The 15,713-nt window shown below is 42.9% G+C and overlaps 1 protein-coding gene across 1 annotated transcript in view; it reads right to left on the bottom strand.

The window, feature by feature from the left end:
• nek1 (NIMA-related kinase 1) overlaps positions 1-14,986 on the bottom strand; it is a 38,137-nt gene extending 23,151 nt beyond the window's left edge. Inside the window, exons 1-27 of the mRNA XM_056276321.1 lie at positions 14,957-14,986; positions 14,350-14,498; positions 13,877-13,973; positions 13,497-13,594; positions 13,145-13,228; positions 12,985-13,052; positions 12,785-12,871; positions 12,200-12,254; positions 11,703-11,903; positions 11,537-11,609; positions 11,195-11,346; positions 9,956-10,021; positions 9,552-9,611; positions 9,406-9,453; positions 9,170-9,250; positions 8,852-9,081; positions 8,650-8,772; positions 8,429-8,528; positions 8,051-8,137; positions 6,692-6,775; positions 6,471-6,548; positions 6,247-6,330; positions 5,917-6,093; positions 5,779-5,832; positions 3,815-4,049; positions 1,695-1,820; positions 1,316-1,474 (exon numbers count right to left, since the gene is read on the bottom strand). Coding sequence (XP_056132296.1) covers positions 1,316-1,474; positions 1,695-1,820; positions 3,815-4,049; positions 5,779-5,832; positions 5,917-6,093; positions 6,247-6,330; positions 6,471-6,548; positions 6,692-6,775; positions 8,051-8,137; positions 8,429-8,528; positions 8,650-8,772; positions 8,852-9,081; positions 9,170-9,250; positions 9,406-9,453; positions 9,552-9,611; positions 9,956-10,021; positions 11,195-11,346; positions 11,537-11,609; positions 11,703-11,903; positions 12,200-12,254; positions 12,785-12,871; positions 12,985-13,052; positions 13,145-13,228; positions 13,497-13,594; positions 13,877-13,973; positions 14,350-14,466 — 2,824 coding nt within the window. The 5' untranslated portion in view covers positions 14,467-14,498; positions 14,957-14,986. The remainder of the gene's footprint in view (positions 1-1,315; positions 1,475-1,694; positions 1,821-3,814; positions 4,050-5,778; positions 5,833-5,916; positions 6,094-6,246; positions 6,331-6,470; positions 6,549-6,691; positions 6,776-8,050; positions 8,138-8,428; positions 8,529-8,649; positions 8,773-8,851; positions 9,082-9,169; positions 9,251-9,405; positions 9,454-9,551; positions 9,612-9,955; positions 10,022-11,194; positions 11,347-11,536; positions 11,610-11,702; positions 11,904-12,199; positions 12,255-12,784; positions 12,872-12,984; positions 13,053-13,144; positions 13,229-13,496; positions 13,595-13,876; positions 13,974-14,349; positions 14,499-14,956) is intronic.
• Between the last annotated feature and the right edge of the window lie 727 nt (positions 14,987-15,713).

Raw genomic sequence — 15,713 nt, 5'->3', positions numbered from 1 at the left:
CAAAGACAAACTCACGATAATATCAGAAGATCATTGCATATATTAACCATATCCAACAAAAAAATCTTGAAGCCTTCTTAGTGAGTCTGGATGCTGAGAGGCCTTTTGATTCAGTGTGTTGGCCTTTCCTCTACAAAGTTCTTGAAAGATTTGGCATGCACAAAAATTTTGTTGAGGGCATCCATACACTATATAGTAAACCATCAGCCCAGATAAAAATAAACGGGTACCTTTCAGACACCATCATATTAGAACACGGTTCAAGATAAGGGTGCCCAATTTTGCCGCTGCTTTTTGCACATCATATAGAGTCCTTCGCACAGTGGATAAGGCAGACTGAAAGCATCAGAGGCATCCGCATAAATGGATAAGATCACAAGGTGGCACTGTACGCCAATGATATTTTCATCTATTTAAGTAAACCCTTAATGAACCTTTTGGAAACATGTGGAAGATATACAGGATATAAACTAAATGTACAAAAAACACAAATTTTGACTTTTAATTATACACCCCAAAATACCTTATAGAGAAATTCCACCCTAACTGGGATCAGAACTCATTGAAATATTAAGGAATATACTTACTGAAAAAAATCTCAACAGTGGCAGAGAAAAATGATGGCCCCCTCTTAACAATGATTAATTATGACATACACAGATGGAATTCCATTTCTTTCCTTGGTCTTGGTCATAGAATTGACTCAGTAAAAATGAACATTCTTCCACGATATCTCTTCTTATGTGAAGCACTCCCTCACTGGTTGGTAAAGATTTCAAAGTCTGCAGTTTTCAAACCAGTCCTTGCAGACCCACAGTCCTGTTTTCCCATTCTGCCAGGTAGTTAATTATATTCACCTCTTATTCCCATGATTAACTGGTTATAATATATGACACAACAGGAAAAAGTAATTACCTGTTGAAAACCAGCAGTACTTTGGATGCCTGAGAGCGAGTATTAAAACCACTGATCTAAGTGATCCTAACAATTACTGGACAGATAGTTGTTCTCTAAAACGGACCCAAGTATGTGGCCCAAAGCCCCAAACTTATTCTCCTTCTGTTTTCTGTTTGCTTTTACAGCTGAGACAGGCGCAGTAAGTAATGGGGCAACAACCATACAATAGTGAGGTGGGATTAACTTGAACTCAAACCTTTTCACCAAGCTTGTGTCTTTATCCTCATGTCCTACAATGCCCCTATTTACTTCTAGATAACACAAAATTAAGGAATTAGATGGATTATATGTGAGGTCTGTTGAATGGGGTTGATGAGTAATAGTAGTTTTAGTGATGACTTAGTGATGCAGGATTTACCTTCAGAGATGCTAACTTTCTGCAACACTTGGGTGAGGGGTTGAAGCTCTGCCTCCTGAAGGACTCGAAGAACCTGAGAGTCTGGGCTCCTTCCCCAAGCCTTCCTGGGAGCTTCTCCCTGTAGTAAACCCACCTGAATAACTTCTCCCACTGTGTGCTCTGAGACAGTCATGCATGCACACACGCACGCACGCGCGTGCACACACACGCGCGCACACACACACACACACACACACACACACACACGCACGCACACACACACACACACACACACACGCACGCACACACACACAAAGTCACAAGTAATACATACTAACCAGGATATCAGTCCCTATAAAGAAATACAGATATGCTCTTCCACAAAGATAATGTCACTTACCAGCTGTCCTTATGCAGGTCTCTTCTAGTGTTTGTTGGGCAATAGAGAGGACAATTGGAACTCCAGCCTCCCACTTTTTCCTCTCCCCACCAGAGGATGGTCTCTCTTCTGCAGGCACTGGGGTGCCTAGGGAGGGGATGTGTTGGGGTGGGTGAAAACAACAAGAAAAACATAACTGAATACGACTTCCAACAAACAAATCCCAGTTAAAAGCAAGAACAAATAGAAATAAAAATGAGTGTATGCTAAGTGAAAACTAAGCGAAGGGCTGCCGCGTCGGCAGTCACGGAAGCAAGAACTCAGGTGTGGGAGGAGTTTGGCAAAGCTATGGAGGAGGCCTTTCGGTTGGCCTCAAGGAAGTTCTGGCAAACAATCCAGTGACTTAGGAAGGGGAAGCAGGGCTTGACTCAGGCTGTGTTCAGCCGGGGAGGGAAACTGTTGACCTGGACTGAGGATGTTGTCGAGCGGTGGAAAGAACACTTTGAGGAGCTCCTGAACCCGACTAACACGTCCTCAGTGGAGGAGGTAGAGTCTGAAGACTCAGGGGAAGCCCCACCCATATCTCTGGCAGAGGTCTCTGAGGTAGTTAAAAAGGTACTCGGTGGCAAGGCGCCGGGTGTGGATGAGATTTGCCCTGAGATGCTGAAGGCTCTGGACATTGTTCGGCTGTCTTGTTTGACACGCCTCTTCAGTGTCACGTGGAGGTCAGGGACAGTACCTGTGGAGTGGCAGACTGGGGTGGTGGTTCCCATATTCAAAAAGGGGGGCCGGAGGGTGTGCTCCAATTATTGGGGCAGCGCATTGCTCAGCCTCCCTGAGAAAGTCTACTCTAGGGTGCTCGAAAGGAGGCTCCGACCGATTGTTGAACCTTGGATCCAAGAGGAACAATGCGGATTCCATCCTGGCCGTGGAACAACGGACCAACTCTTTACCCTTGCTAAAGTGCTGAAGCGGGCATGGGAGTTTAACCAGCCAGTCTACATGTGTTTTGTGGACTTGGAGAAGGCTTACGATCGTGTACCCCGGGGCACTCTGTGGGAGGTGCTGTGGGAATATGGGGTACCGGGGCAGTTGCTACAAGCCATCCGGTCCTTGTATAACCAAAGTGAGAGCTGTGTCCGCATTTTTGTCAAACACGTTTTCAGTCGGTGTCGGACTCCGCCAAGGGTGTACCTTGTCTCTGATTCTGTTTGTGATATTCATGGACAGGTTCTCATGGTGCAGCCAAGTTGAGGAGTGTGTCCATTTTGGGAACCTCAGAATTGCATCTCTGCTCTTCGCAGATAATGTGGTTTTGTTGGCTGCATCAGAACGCAACCTCCAGCGCGCACTGGGGCAGTTTACCAGGCACAGCCAACTGGGAGGAGACTCCGCGGTCACGGCCAACTGGGAGGAGACGCCAGGGTAGACCCAGAACTCGCTGGAGGGATTACATGTCCAAGCCGGCCTGGGAATCCCGTGGGATCCCCCAGGAGGAGCTGGAGGGCATTGCTGGGTAGAGGGACGTCTGCAGTGCCCTACTTAGCTTGCTGCCACCGGGGCCCGACCCCAGAGAAGCGGCTGATGATGAATGAATGAAAAAAAAAACTAAGTGAAATACAGAAATTTACATTTTTTAAAGCATAATCATGGGCACAAAGATCACTTGTAAACTGGTCAGCTGGCATTTTAGAAATTGAATTTTCAGCACTAAATCATCAAAAGCAGTTTGTGAACAGAAAGAAAAACAACAGGCTATCTGCAGATAGTTCTTCTAGAATCCAGCTGTGCTGCTGTTGACGTAATTGCTCCTCTCATTGTATTTGTGCAGAGCACTGATAAAGGTTCAACTAGCCGGACCAGGTGGACATATATAATGTGGGAAGTCAAATTTTATGCACATAAGTGAGTAAATCCTTGCATGTCATAAATGAACACAATTATTTAAAATAAACCTGACAAAAATACAGTAGCTGGAAGGCCATAACAGGGAGAAAAATGACCAAAAAACATGGTAGTGTGTACAACTGTGGCAAGTTCTCTGCTCTCTAAAAACTGGCATAATGGTAAATTGAGAATTCTGTATCTTAATCCTGCTATGGGGGAGGGACTATGAGCTATTTTGTGAAGGTTTGACTCACCAACAGTAGTGAGGCAGGTCCCCTCCAAAGTTTGCTGAGCTGCAGAAAGGACAGGCGGTTCTGCAGGTACCCACTTCTTCCTGTCGCCTCCAGAGGCTGGCCGTTCCTCTATGATAGGCTGGTTCTGTTCGGGGACAGGATCTAGTGACAGTGTGGTTGTGACGTACTCCTCTTCCACTGGGCTCTGGGTTTTTAGGTTCTTGTTAAGTCTATGCAGAATCTGCTTTTTCTCGCTCTTCACAAAAAAAGAATATATGAGATAACATTTACATTGCCTATAAGGACTGAAGTACAAACCCCAATTCCAATGAATTTGGGACGTTGTGTAAAACGTAAATAAAAACAGAATACAGTGATGTGCAAATCCTTTTCGACCTATATTCAATTGAATACACTACAAAGACAAGATATTTAATGTTCAAACTGATAAACTTCATTGTTTTTTTTTTGCAAATATTCACTCATTTTGAATTTGATGCCTGCAACACGTTCCAAAAAAGCTGGGACAGGGGCAACAAAAGACAGAGAAAGTTGAGGAATGCTTAAAAAACACCTGTTTGGAATATTCCACAGGTGAACAGGTTAATTGGAAACAGGTGAGTGTCATGTTTGGGTATAAAAGGAGCATCCCCGAAAGGCTCAGTCGTTCACAAGCAAGGGTGGGGCGAGGTTCACCACTTTGTGAACAACTGTGTGAGCAAATAGTCCAACAGTTTAAGAACAACATTTCTCGACGTACAATTGCAGGGATTTCATCATCTACAGTCCATAATATCATCAAAAGATTCAGAGAATCCGGAGAAATCTCTGCACGTAAGCGGCAAGGCCGAAAACCAAAACTGAATGCCCGTGACCTCCGATCCCTTAGGCAGCACTGCATTAAAAACCGACATCATTCTGTAAAGGATCTTACCACGTGGGCTCAGGAACACTTCGGAAAACCATTGTCAGTTAACACAGTTCATCGCTACATCTACAAGTGCAAGTTAAAACTCTACCATGCAAAGCGAAAGCCATATATCAACAACACCCAGAAACACCGCCGGCTTCTCTGGGCCCAAGCTCATCTGAGATGGACTGACGCAAAGTGGAAAAGTGTGCTGTGGTCTGATGAGTCCACATTTCAAATTGTTTTTGGAAATCATGGATGTTGCGTCCTCCGGGCTAAAGAGGAAAAGAACCATCCAGACTGTTATCAGCGCAAAGTTCAAAAGCCAGCATCTGTGATGGTATGGGGGTGTGCTAGTGCCCGTGGCATGGGTAACTTGCACATCTGTGAAGGCGCCATTAATGCTGAAAAGTGCATACAGGTTTTGGAGCAACATATGCTGCCATCCAAGCGACGTCTTTTTCAGAGACGTCCCTGCTTCTTTCAGCAAGACAATGCCAAGCCACATTCTGCACGTATTACAACAGCATGACTTCTTAGTAAAAGAGTGCGGGTACTAGACTTGCCTGCCTGCAATCCAGACCTGTCTCCCACTGAAAATGTGTGGTGCTTTATGAAGCGCAAAATATGACAACGGAGACCCCGGACTGTTGAGCAACTGAAGTCGTACATCAAGCAAGAATGGGAAAGAATTCCACCTACGAAGCTTCAACAATTAGTGTCCTCAGTTCCCAAATGCTTATTGAGTGTTGTTAAAAGGAAAGGTGATGTAACACAGTGGTGAACATGCCCCTGTCCCAACTTTTTTGGAACGTGTTGCAGGCATCAAATTCAAAATGAGTGAATATTTGCAAAAAAACAGTAAAGTTTATCAGTTTGAACATTGAATATCTTGTCTTTGTAGTGTATTCAATTGAATATAGGTCAAAAAGGATTTGCAAATCATTGTATTCGGTTTTTATTTACGTTTTACACAACGTCCCAACTTCATTGGAATTGGGGTTTGTACAATAATTATTACTGATGACATTTACATTGTTTTCAGTTCTTTCTTACTACCTGCTAGAAAACTCACCTGGATAACAGTGGCAGTCTCAGGCTTCAACGGATCTTCTTTTATGGGAGAATTCTGTCAAGTAAAATAAAACAATATTGGAAAAACCAAACATGTTGAGAAATATTCTGTCATAGGATGTGATAAATGTACACTAACTGCGCCAACATCCTTTAAGGCAGCAGTCATGGATATTGCTGGGGTGGAGGGCTTTGAAGCAGGCAGGACTAGAGCTTTGGCAGCTGGCTCTGGCTGAGGGGGGCCAGGCTGGGGAAGAGAAGTCTCAGAGGGAGAGTCTACTGCTGCTGCACCAACTTTCACCCCCTGGGCCACAAGCTGCCGCCACAAAAATAAACAAAGGTCAGGTTATAAGTTCACTATGGCACATACCCACAACTAAATAACAGAAAGCACTGAGTAGTGGTGGCATGAAACAATGACAGAGTAATGGTTGAAAAAGCAAGGAATGAAAGAACAAAAGGAGCTTACATGGTCCTCCCAAGCCCTCTTTTCTCTCTCATAGGCTTCTCTCCTCTTCTTCTCTAATTGCTCCTTCAGCACAGCTGCACGGGCCTGGCAGAAAATCACACAATCATTGCAATGGCTATTGTGCAGATAAAGAAGAATGACATTATAGCCTACAGTAATGCAGATACAATATCAATTTTACAAGTGCAAAATTTGATATTTCCCAAGGGCAGAACCAGACACACTTTCAAAGCCTCGATCTTCTTTCTCCTGAGCTCTGCCTCCTCACTGGACTCCTGGCTATCAGAGCCATCACTGTCATACTGAAGAAGACAAACAGTAACCAAGAGCAAAAAAAAGTCACTGTAAAGTGAAAAACAATTTCAATTAAGATGAAAAAATGAATTTATTGGAGAAAAGCAGAAAAGATGCCTGTTGAAGTGCAGTGATGCTCTCAGGACTGTACCTTCTCTCCTCTGAGTCGAGCTTTGATCTGCTGACGTTCATTAAAGTTTTGCAATCTGATCTGCCTCAGCCGTGCAAGGTACTCCTAAAAATGAATACATACATGTTACATGGTTTGCATATAAACACACACACACAAACTGACCGAGATAAGATAGGTGAGCTCATATAATTATATAGGAATTCGCAATCGTAAAATACCTTTACAAACATAAAGCTTGACTCAAATTTGAACTGTTAAATATGATTTACATGAATAAACACACATGAATTTGAAAAATAGAAATCACATGTACAATACATGGTTAACAGCAAAATAGCCAGACCAAAACAACAGTTTTACGGGGCAGAGCAATAAAAAAAAAAAATGCTTTCACATGAAAAAGCTATGGTTAACTGGCTGAAAACAAAGGTAGTGCAGTTATTTAAAATGGGTGAAAACAATTCACAAAACAGATTAAAATATACCGTGAACAAACCTATAATTTTTCTTGATAAAAACAATAAGTACTACAGACCACATACACCGAATATATTAAAAGTGTGGGTGCAAGGCCAAGATCACATGCAAATAAATATCAAAGATATAGAGTCTGCACACTGCTGTCTCCCATGCAAAAAAATTTTTTTTTTGTATTCCCCTCCCCCTTTTTCTCCCCAATTGCACCCGTCCAATTACCCCACTCTTCCAAGCCGCCCCGGTCGCTGCTCTACCCCCTCTGCTGATTCGGGGAGGGCTGCAGAGTACCACATGCCTCCTCCGATACATGTGGAGTCGCCAGCCACTTCTTTTCACCTGACAGTGAGGAGTTTCGTCAGGGGGACGTAGCACGTGGGAGGACCATGCTATTTCCCCTAGTTCTCCCTCCCTCCCAAACAGGCACCCTGACTAACCAGAGGAGGCACTAGTGCAGCGACCAGGACACATACCCCCATCCGGCTTCCCACCCGCAGACACGGCCAATTGTGTCTGTAGGAACGCCCGACCAAGCCGGCGGTAACACGGGAATTTGAATCAGCGATCCCCGTGTTGGTAGGCAACGGAATAGACTGCCATGCCACCCGGACGCCAGGCTATCTTTAATATTGATTTCATAAAAATAACAGCCATTCAAAGGGAAAAGAAATAAATTAGTTTGAACACACACCTGTCTTGTGATGTGCACAAGCACACATACATAACATATAGATATCACTTTAAGCAGGGAAAAGGCATGGTTATGAGCCACTGTGTCACACTGTGGGTGTGTCTGAAAGGAGTGCTGTGCAGACACAAATGAAGGACAAGCCAAACCAGGCGTGGTATGGATGACGTTTATGGTGGGGGTATCAGGCTTTGCATCCAGGCCTGTGTTCCTACCTCCTCCTCTTTGTTGGCTTTGGGTCTCCTGCATCGGACCGAACCTGCCCGGCTTCCATAGATGGCTGCCAAGTTTTGCCGAGCACCCTGTTTACCGTTCAATTAACCACACTTTAGAAGGATGTAGCCCTTACATCTAACTGGCACAATGGTCACAAGTTGGTTCCAGGGGAAGAGTAAACTAAAATGTCATATGGTACATAACACATGGAATGTGCACTGTATCAATGTTGATATGGATCGCTTCACCCTGCCCTCAAGTCGTCATAATTTTTATGATGGAAAAAAAATCAGCACTGTAAAAGGACTAGACATGTTATTAGATAATAATATGATGTTAAGTAACTTTGAGGAAAAAAATTAACCCATGCTACGTACCAGCTGTCCTTCAGCACGAACTTTGTTCAACATGGCCTCTCTCTTTCGCTGTAAAAACTCCTCAACTTGATAGGCCCGCTCTGCACCCATATGACGTTGTCTTAAAACAGAGTGCAGTACGAGTTACTACTGTGACTCCTTTTCAAGGTGGAAGATGTTCAAGCATGCAGAATCTACCCCCTCCAGAGACTTTCTCCTGAGATGTGGATTACTTTACTCACCTGCTAATATGGGCTTGTTTAGGAATGTACTGCAGCCTATGTGGTTCTCTCTTGGCTTCATCATGGTGTGGGAACCGGGCAGAGCCATTGGGTAGAATAGGTCCAGTGGCAGCAGGTACACCCCTTGTACACACAGGGAAGATTGTTAAACAGCCACCTAACAGACCTAAATTATTTTAAGAAGACTGAGGTTTGAACCTACTGAATGCAAATGTCGCTTTCTGCCAAGGCGCCAACCCTGCCAACCTCTTTGGGCTGTGGTTTAGCCATCTGGTCCAGAGCCGCATGGTAGCGTTCATAGAGGCCCCTGCTGGGAGCTAAGGCAGGGATTGGAGCTGCAGCAGGACCTGGAACAGGACCCAAGGTGGACCCAGCCCTTGGTGTAGGTATAGGACCAGCACCTGCTCCTCTCTTGCCACCACCTCTATAACACTTGGATTAAAAATACAAAAGTAAGCACTGCAAGTATTGCATGGATGACTAATAATCTGATATGAATGAGGCCAGACATGTCCAGCACCTTCCTTTCTGGGCTGCTTCCTCCACTGGAACTCAGGACATGCTTCCAACCCTGCTCTCTGGCTTGGTTTATACGATTCATCTAGTGGTCAAAATTCACAGCCAAGTCACTTTAGTTTTAGATGACATACAGTGACACTTTTGAAATGCTGTTCAAGCACAATAACAATACCATAGCGAATGCTAAACATAATTATATTAATAAATACACATCTACTCAACTTGTTTACTGCTCACCTTTTCCTTTTCATATCTCTTCACTTGTCCTGCTTTCAAAAGGAGCATCTGAAGGACAAAGGAAGAATTAGAGTATCTCACAAAAATATTAGAATACCTCACAAAAACATTGACATGGGCACTTAGTGGAACTTATCAATACCTACCTGCTCCCCTTGTTTCCTTTCTTTCTTAGTCAGCTCCATCCTTTTCTTTCTGTTGCCATCCTGCAACATGAGACAAAAATGATCCCGTCCATCACTTAGTGTAATAATACAGAAACCTGGTTTGAGGCAGGAAGTGGGATTGCTCTGTTATCAACCAAGTGTGCAAGGAGGGGGATTAATTTGTCACTGGGTAGATTGAGAGATGGCGCTAACTCAGGCAGAACACTCCAAACAAAAACAAGAGGAGACAACAGAGGAAGGGTGACATCAAATGTAATGATAGGGGGGAAAACTAGGGATGCTGGCAGGAGGGACCCTTCGTCTGTGGGACCCTTCGTCTGGCAGAAAGGGGGCTGGGTGTATTTCAATGGTTAATACAAGTTAGTTGGGGCTCTCAGCTGTACCTCAGACTTTTTCCTCTCTTCCTCCACTTGACTCAATCTTCTCTGGGGGGCTGCTGGGAGGGGGGCCTGAGCAACATATGACACTGGGGTTCAGAGGTTACACATGGAGTGATGTAATAACACACACACACACACACACACACACAGATGGGAGAGGCTCGTAACATGCCTGACTAGGAGCTCATCATTAGGCGGAGCTCTAATGCCTATAATTAAAAAAATAAAAAAAACAGCCAAAAGTGATGGTTAAAAAAAAAAATCGCTGCTACTTCCCTTAAAGTGTACATGCAGTCAAAATATTGATTTCCGCAGTTTTTACACTGTATTACTGCAATAACTTAAGTCAGTTAACACAATCTTCTTCTTTCAGCTTATTCCCTGTTTCTCAGGGGTTGCCACAGTGGATTCTATAGTTTCCATCAGTACCCTTCCTCAATAAACACAATGTACAGTTAAAAATGTGCTATTAATCTGCGATGGTTTTAGATCTACGATTCCAAATCTCCGATTTCTTTTACTTTCGTCATATCCTGACGTCAAGACCTGCAGGCCAATGACAACTGGAGCTCTGCTTAATTCCTCCCTCACCCAAACAAGGTGTTGGGTGGGTTAGAGAAGAAAACAGGGGACTGGGAGAGTGGATTACCAGACGTGAGTCGCTGAGACCAGAGCAAGACTTGTCACTGCACTGGTGTTGTCATTACTGGCGGGGACTGCCAATTTACATTCTCAGTGAGTGGCGTACAAATAACACCAACTGAAAATGTTGTGCAATGCATACGCTTAAGTCAATTTTTATGCAGCTACAGCAACGACAGTTACAGTGGTTAAATTTAGGGTGAAGTAGTGGTTAGTCAGGCTGCCACTATGATGAGCCAGGGAGTGGAGAAAGGTAGACATGGTCCGGGGCATATTGGTTGTATGCTGTGTTTCAACTTTGACATAGCCAGGTGGGGGAGGGGGGTTTGCGAGACTGATGGTACAGTCAGGCAATCATGGCTTTTAAAAAATAACACACCCACAGCGTCAGGCTAAGCATTTCACTGAGAAGTTGAGACTGGTTAGAGATAATGATTAAAAAATATTTATTGACGTGTTTTGTGTCACCAAAAAAACAAACAAAAAAAAAACAAAAACGCATGAATTGGCTTCTTAAGTTATCAGGGATGCTCTGGAAATTAGCCTAAGATGACTGGAGGTGCTGTTTAATGCAGGGTAATAGAATGCTGGCTTACTAACCGGTTTATTTTTTAAAGCTGGTCTCCTCTCTACAGGTTTCTTGGCTGCATCAGATACCTTCTTGATAGTTAAAGGCACTCCGTATTTGGCGGCTGGTTTGGTAATCTTCTGGGCTGGGGTGTGAGGTATGCCAGCAGGGGCAGGACGCCTGGCTAGACACATGAGTTACAATACAATATTTTATTGGGATTGCAGGCTTGTTTTACTCCTTTCATCTTACTGCATTAGCAACATTTTTAAGGAATGAGCTATACAATAATAATGATCCCTATCCTTATAAAGAGAGTGCGGTAGCATTATGTATTTTTAATTGCTGCAGCACAAGTGGCAACATTTGTTTACCTGGTGGCCCCTGTGCTACACCAATTTTAGGCTGCTTGTGAAGAAAAGTATGGCTGAATTCCTGAGCAATGATCTAGAAGGTGGGAACATGAAATACATGATTCAAAGATAGTATGATTTTAGAAACTTTACACTATATCAAAGACAGCTAACTGGGAGCCTCTACCTGTGGTGGGAGGAATAGTTGTATCCTGCGAAAGAGGAAGGGTTTGTCCAGTATATTGCTGACCGAGGGCCTCTCCCGTGGGTTGCGTTTAAATAGTTGACCCAAGAGATATCGCAATTCCTGGGAGTAGTGAACTGACACTGGAGGGTATGAACCACGGATGATCTTCAGAACCAGGTTCTTCATGTTACCAGCCTCAAACTGAGAAAAAACACAAGCAGTGTTCTGTTACAAAGTGTGGAAAAGAAATCATTAAGGGCAACTGAACACAATCAAAAGAAAAATGAGAAGAGCAGTGCCTGCTAAGATAAAGTGATAATGAATATGATGAACCGTGGATGTGGAAACGATGTTCTTCGAAAATCATGGTGCATGCATTATGCATGGCACACATCAGAAGCAATATGTCAGCTAGCACTTAAAAGAGCCCCATAACTCAACCAAGGATACGCTAAATCTACATTAACTTGCAGCTCACTAATACAGAAGATACTTACTGCATGCTTAAGAGTGCACATTTCATACAGGACACACCCCAGCGCCCAAATATCACTGCAGGAAGAGGTAAGGAGGGGGATGAGGGGTAGAGAACATACAAATGGACAGGCAGGGATAAGCTCTGGGGCAGGTTACATTCACACAGTAAAGCATCAACAATCACTTGGGGGTTTTCACTTATCTGTTTTTCAAAATGGAGAGAAATAGGCTATGTTGCTCTGAGGGATGGACTGAATTGTTTCAAGCTACTATGTAGAGTCCATTTGAGAGTAATGTAAGATGGATTAGATTACATGCATATTTAAAGCAGCTAGGGAGTGAATCAATACTTGCTTCCTGCTTGGGATGTACACCACACCAAGTTCACTCAATAATGAGGAGACATGATACTTTGACATCAACCCAACAACTTCCTTAATAACCACCTTAACAATCCCACATGACTCAGCATGAGTGTGACAGTTAATTTGTCAACTAGGTTTGTTAACATCAGTTGCTGCTACATAAAACCCATGTGACCAGTACTGGCGTTGTGGTACCAACAAACAGATTCACCCCAGATGAGAAAGGGAGAAAGGAGATACCTTTTGTTGTTGTATGGTTTGTTTTCACAAATTTCAGGTGACAAGTAATACGGCGTTCCAATGCATGTTCTCGCCAGCTCAACAGTGCTGAAAAATTAGGAAATACAGTTATTTAAATCCTAGCATTGTACGATTTGCTACTACTGGCTGGTGGATTTATAAGTATCTTCGTATCAATGTGTAGTTAATTTTTTACAAACCTATTCAGCACTCTTGCGATTCCAAAGTCCCCAAGCTGTATGGTCCCATCTTTTGTCAGAAATATGTTCTGCACAAAAAATTTCAAATACAAGTGTGATTTTTAAGATGCAATGGATGATATATGTCATCAATGAGAGAAGAGCTTGCACTGAACTATACCTGTGATTTAATGTCTCTGTGGAGGATCTTTCGGTCATGTACATGCTTGAGTGCCAGGCATATCTGCACAAACCAATTCAGGATCTAAAGGAAGAAAACAGCAGAATAAAACCATACTAAGCAACATTATGTTCCTACTGTATGTTTGTCCATTTAGAATCAAAATGGCTGAAAAAGTCATTAAGTATTGAAGCATGAGAATAGTCTAAATATAATTTAAAAAGGAGGCCGAAAGAGAACCACCAAATATGTTTTTCTAGTCTATAAACATAATCTATTTTGCGCTCAAGGCTATTATAACATACTCTTGATTGTATTAATACTTCCAGGGGGCTAAGAGTTGGAGGCTTACTTGCTCTTCAGGGAAAAGTACTCCTTTCTGAGAGTTAATCTTCTTGAAGAGGTCTCCACCCTCACAATAGTCCATCACAATATACAAACAGCCCTCCTCTATAAGATTGTACATAAGACAAAGGATATTAAAAAAAATCCTTACTGTATTGCAGCAGAATTCACTTACCAGCATTTATTTCTTAGCAAGGATGTTAAACAGACATCCAAAGATTGAATTAAGCAAGAGAAGACTCAATTAGATCATCCTCCTTAATTTGATTTAACGAGACTGTCTGCTACTTGCCCACAAGACATCAACTTAAGTCTTTTCAAAATTTAAATCATACTGTATATACAGACATCTGAATTTCTCATCAATTTGGGATGCAATTACTATACCTTCAAAGGATTCCTTGTACTGAACAATGTTAGGATGACTCATGTTGGCAAGTACAGCAACTTCTTTTCGAGACTCCTGCCTCTCTTTACTTGACATCTGTTGATGAAAAGAGGGAAAGAAACATACTGAATGAGAAAGCAAGGATATATATATATATATATATTTTTTTTTAATAGCTCAAAGTTGTTAAATGGCAGAACAAGCCTGTTTCATGATCAGCACACTCATCAGCTGCCTACATGTTCTGCCATTTAACAACTTTGGCTATAAAATATATCTTTGCTCCTGAATTGTTGAGCTCTTTTTTTTTACATTGAAGGTTTCATTGCAACATCCTGTGGACACACACACACACACACACACACACACACACACACACACACACACACACACACACACACGAGAGGCTGGTAAAAAATATTGTAATGTTATCCATAGCCAAGTCAGGAAAATATTTACTTTGCAAGCTTACCCTTGATATGCCAATCTCTTTGATGACATATTGGTGTCCATCCTCCTTGGATTTGACTAGTATGGCCTTTCCAAAAGAACCTTCCCCAATTTCCTTCACCTTTTCATACTTATCCATTTTACTGGAATGTCTGGCTCGTCATGCTGGGTCTTCAACGGGATCAAGGAATATATTACCAGACTGTGCTGCTGCTGAATTATGAATAAGGCTTTGCCTTTATACCTGAAGATCTTAGTGGCAGTAGTTAATATGATAGAATATGATATTGGATTGACTATGGATTCATGCAGAAGGCACAATTTCGGTTGAATTCTACTTGCTAACCAACATAAATGTTACCATGTAATATTGCTCGTACAAGAGTTGCCCTAAAACAGACAAAACGATCTTGAGTCAGACGGGTTAGAGACCATACACATGCAGCTAACATTATTGCTAGTAATGTGAGGTGGCTAACAATTATAATATTTCAAGTTATTGACCACAACACCCTATAAAAATACCTGGCATACAGCGCTGCCCTGTTAGTGAAAGCAACTCATCTAGAATCCCATCTAGGTAACTAACCCGAAATGTATGTATGAATAATATGACATGTTTGGCTTACCATTGGGATTTTAGACACAGTCTGGTCCTGATTCTGCTGCTTGCTGTGAGAATTTGATGCATCGTATTCCTTGCGCTCTCTATCTAACTACATACATCCCTTGCTTCGCTGTCATTGGTCAACAGTATTTTTTTATAGCGTATTGATTGGCGGATAGAGCAGTCGATCATCTGGATAGTCTCCACCCTGACGATTGTTGCTGTGGACATAGTCCCCTGGTACTTGATGGCCAACGGATTTTCATGTTAAAATGAATGAAAAAAAAAACCTGTGCTGTTTCCCGGCTACCATTTATAAATTGATAATAGAAAATCTAAAACGAAAAGACGCCTCGTTGTCTGATTTTCTTTGATGTGCTTATAGATGGAAATCGGGAATTAACCGTAACAACTATTTATTAACTACTACTATTACTTTCGGCTGCTCCCGTTAGAGGTCGCCACAGCGGATCATCCGTTTCCATCACTTCCTGTCCTCTGCATTTTCCTTTGTCACGCCAGCCACCTGCATGTCATGTCCTCCCTCATCACATCCATAAACCTCCTCTTTGGTCTTCCTCTTTTCCTCTTGCCAGGCAGCTCCATATTCAGCCTCCTTCTTCCAACATATCCAGCATCTCTCCGCCACACATGTCCAAACCATCTCAATCTTGCCTCTCTTGCTTCGTCTCCAAACCGTCCAACCTGAGCTGTCCCTCTAATATCCATCCATTATCTGAACCGCTTATCCTGCTCCCAGGGTCGCGGGGATGCTGGAG

Source organism: Lampris incognitus, chromosome 3 (assembly GCF_029633865.1).
Source record: "Lampris incognitus isolate fLamInc1 chromosome 3, fLamInc1.hap2, whole genome shotgun sequence".
NCBI lineage: Eukaryota > Metazoa > Chordata > Actinopteri > Lampriformes > Lampridae > Lampris > Lampris incognitus.
Note: the sequence above shows the minus strand (reverse complement) of the source record. Positions and strands in the feature narration are given on the sequence as shown.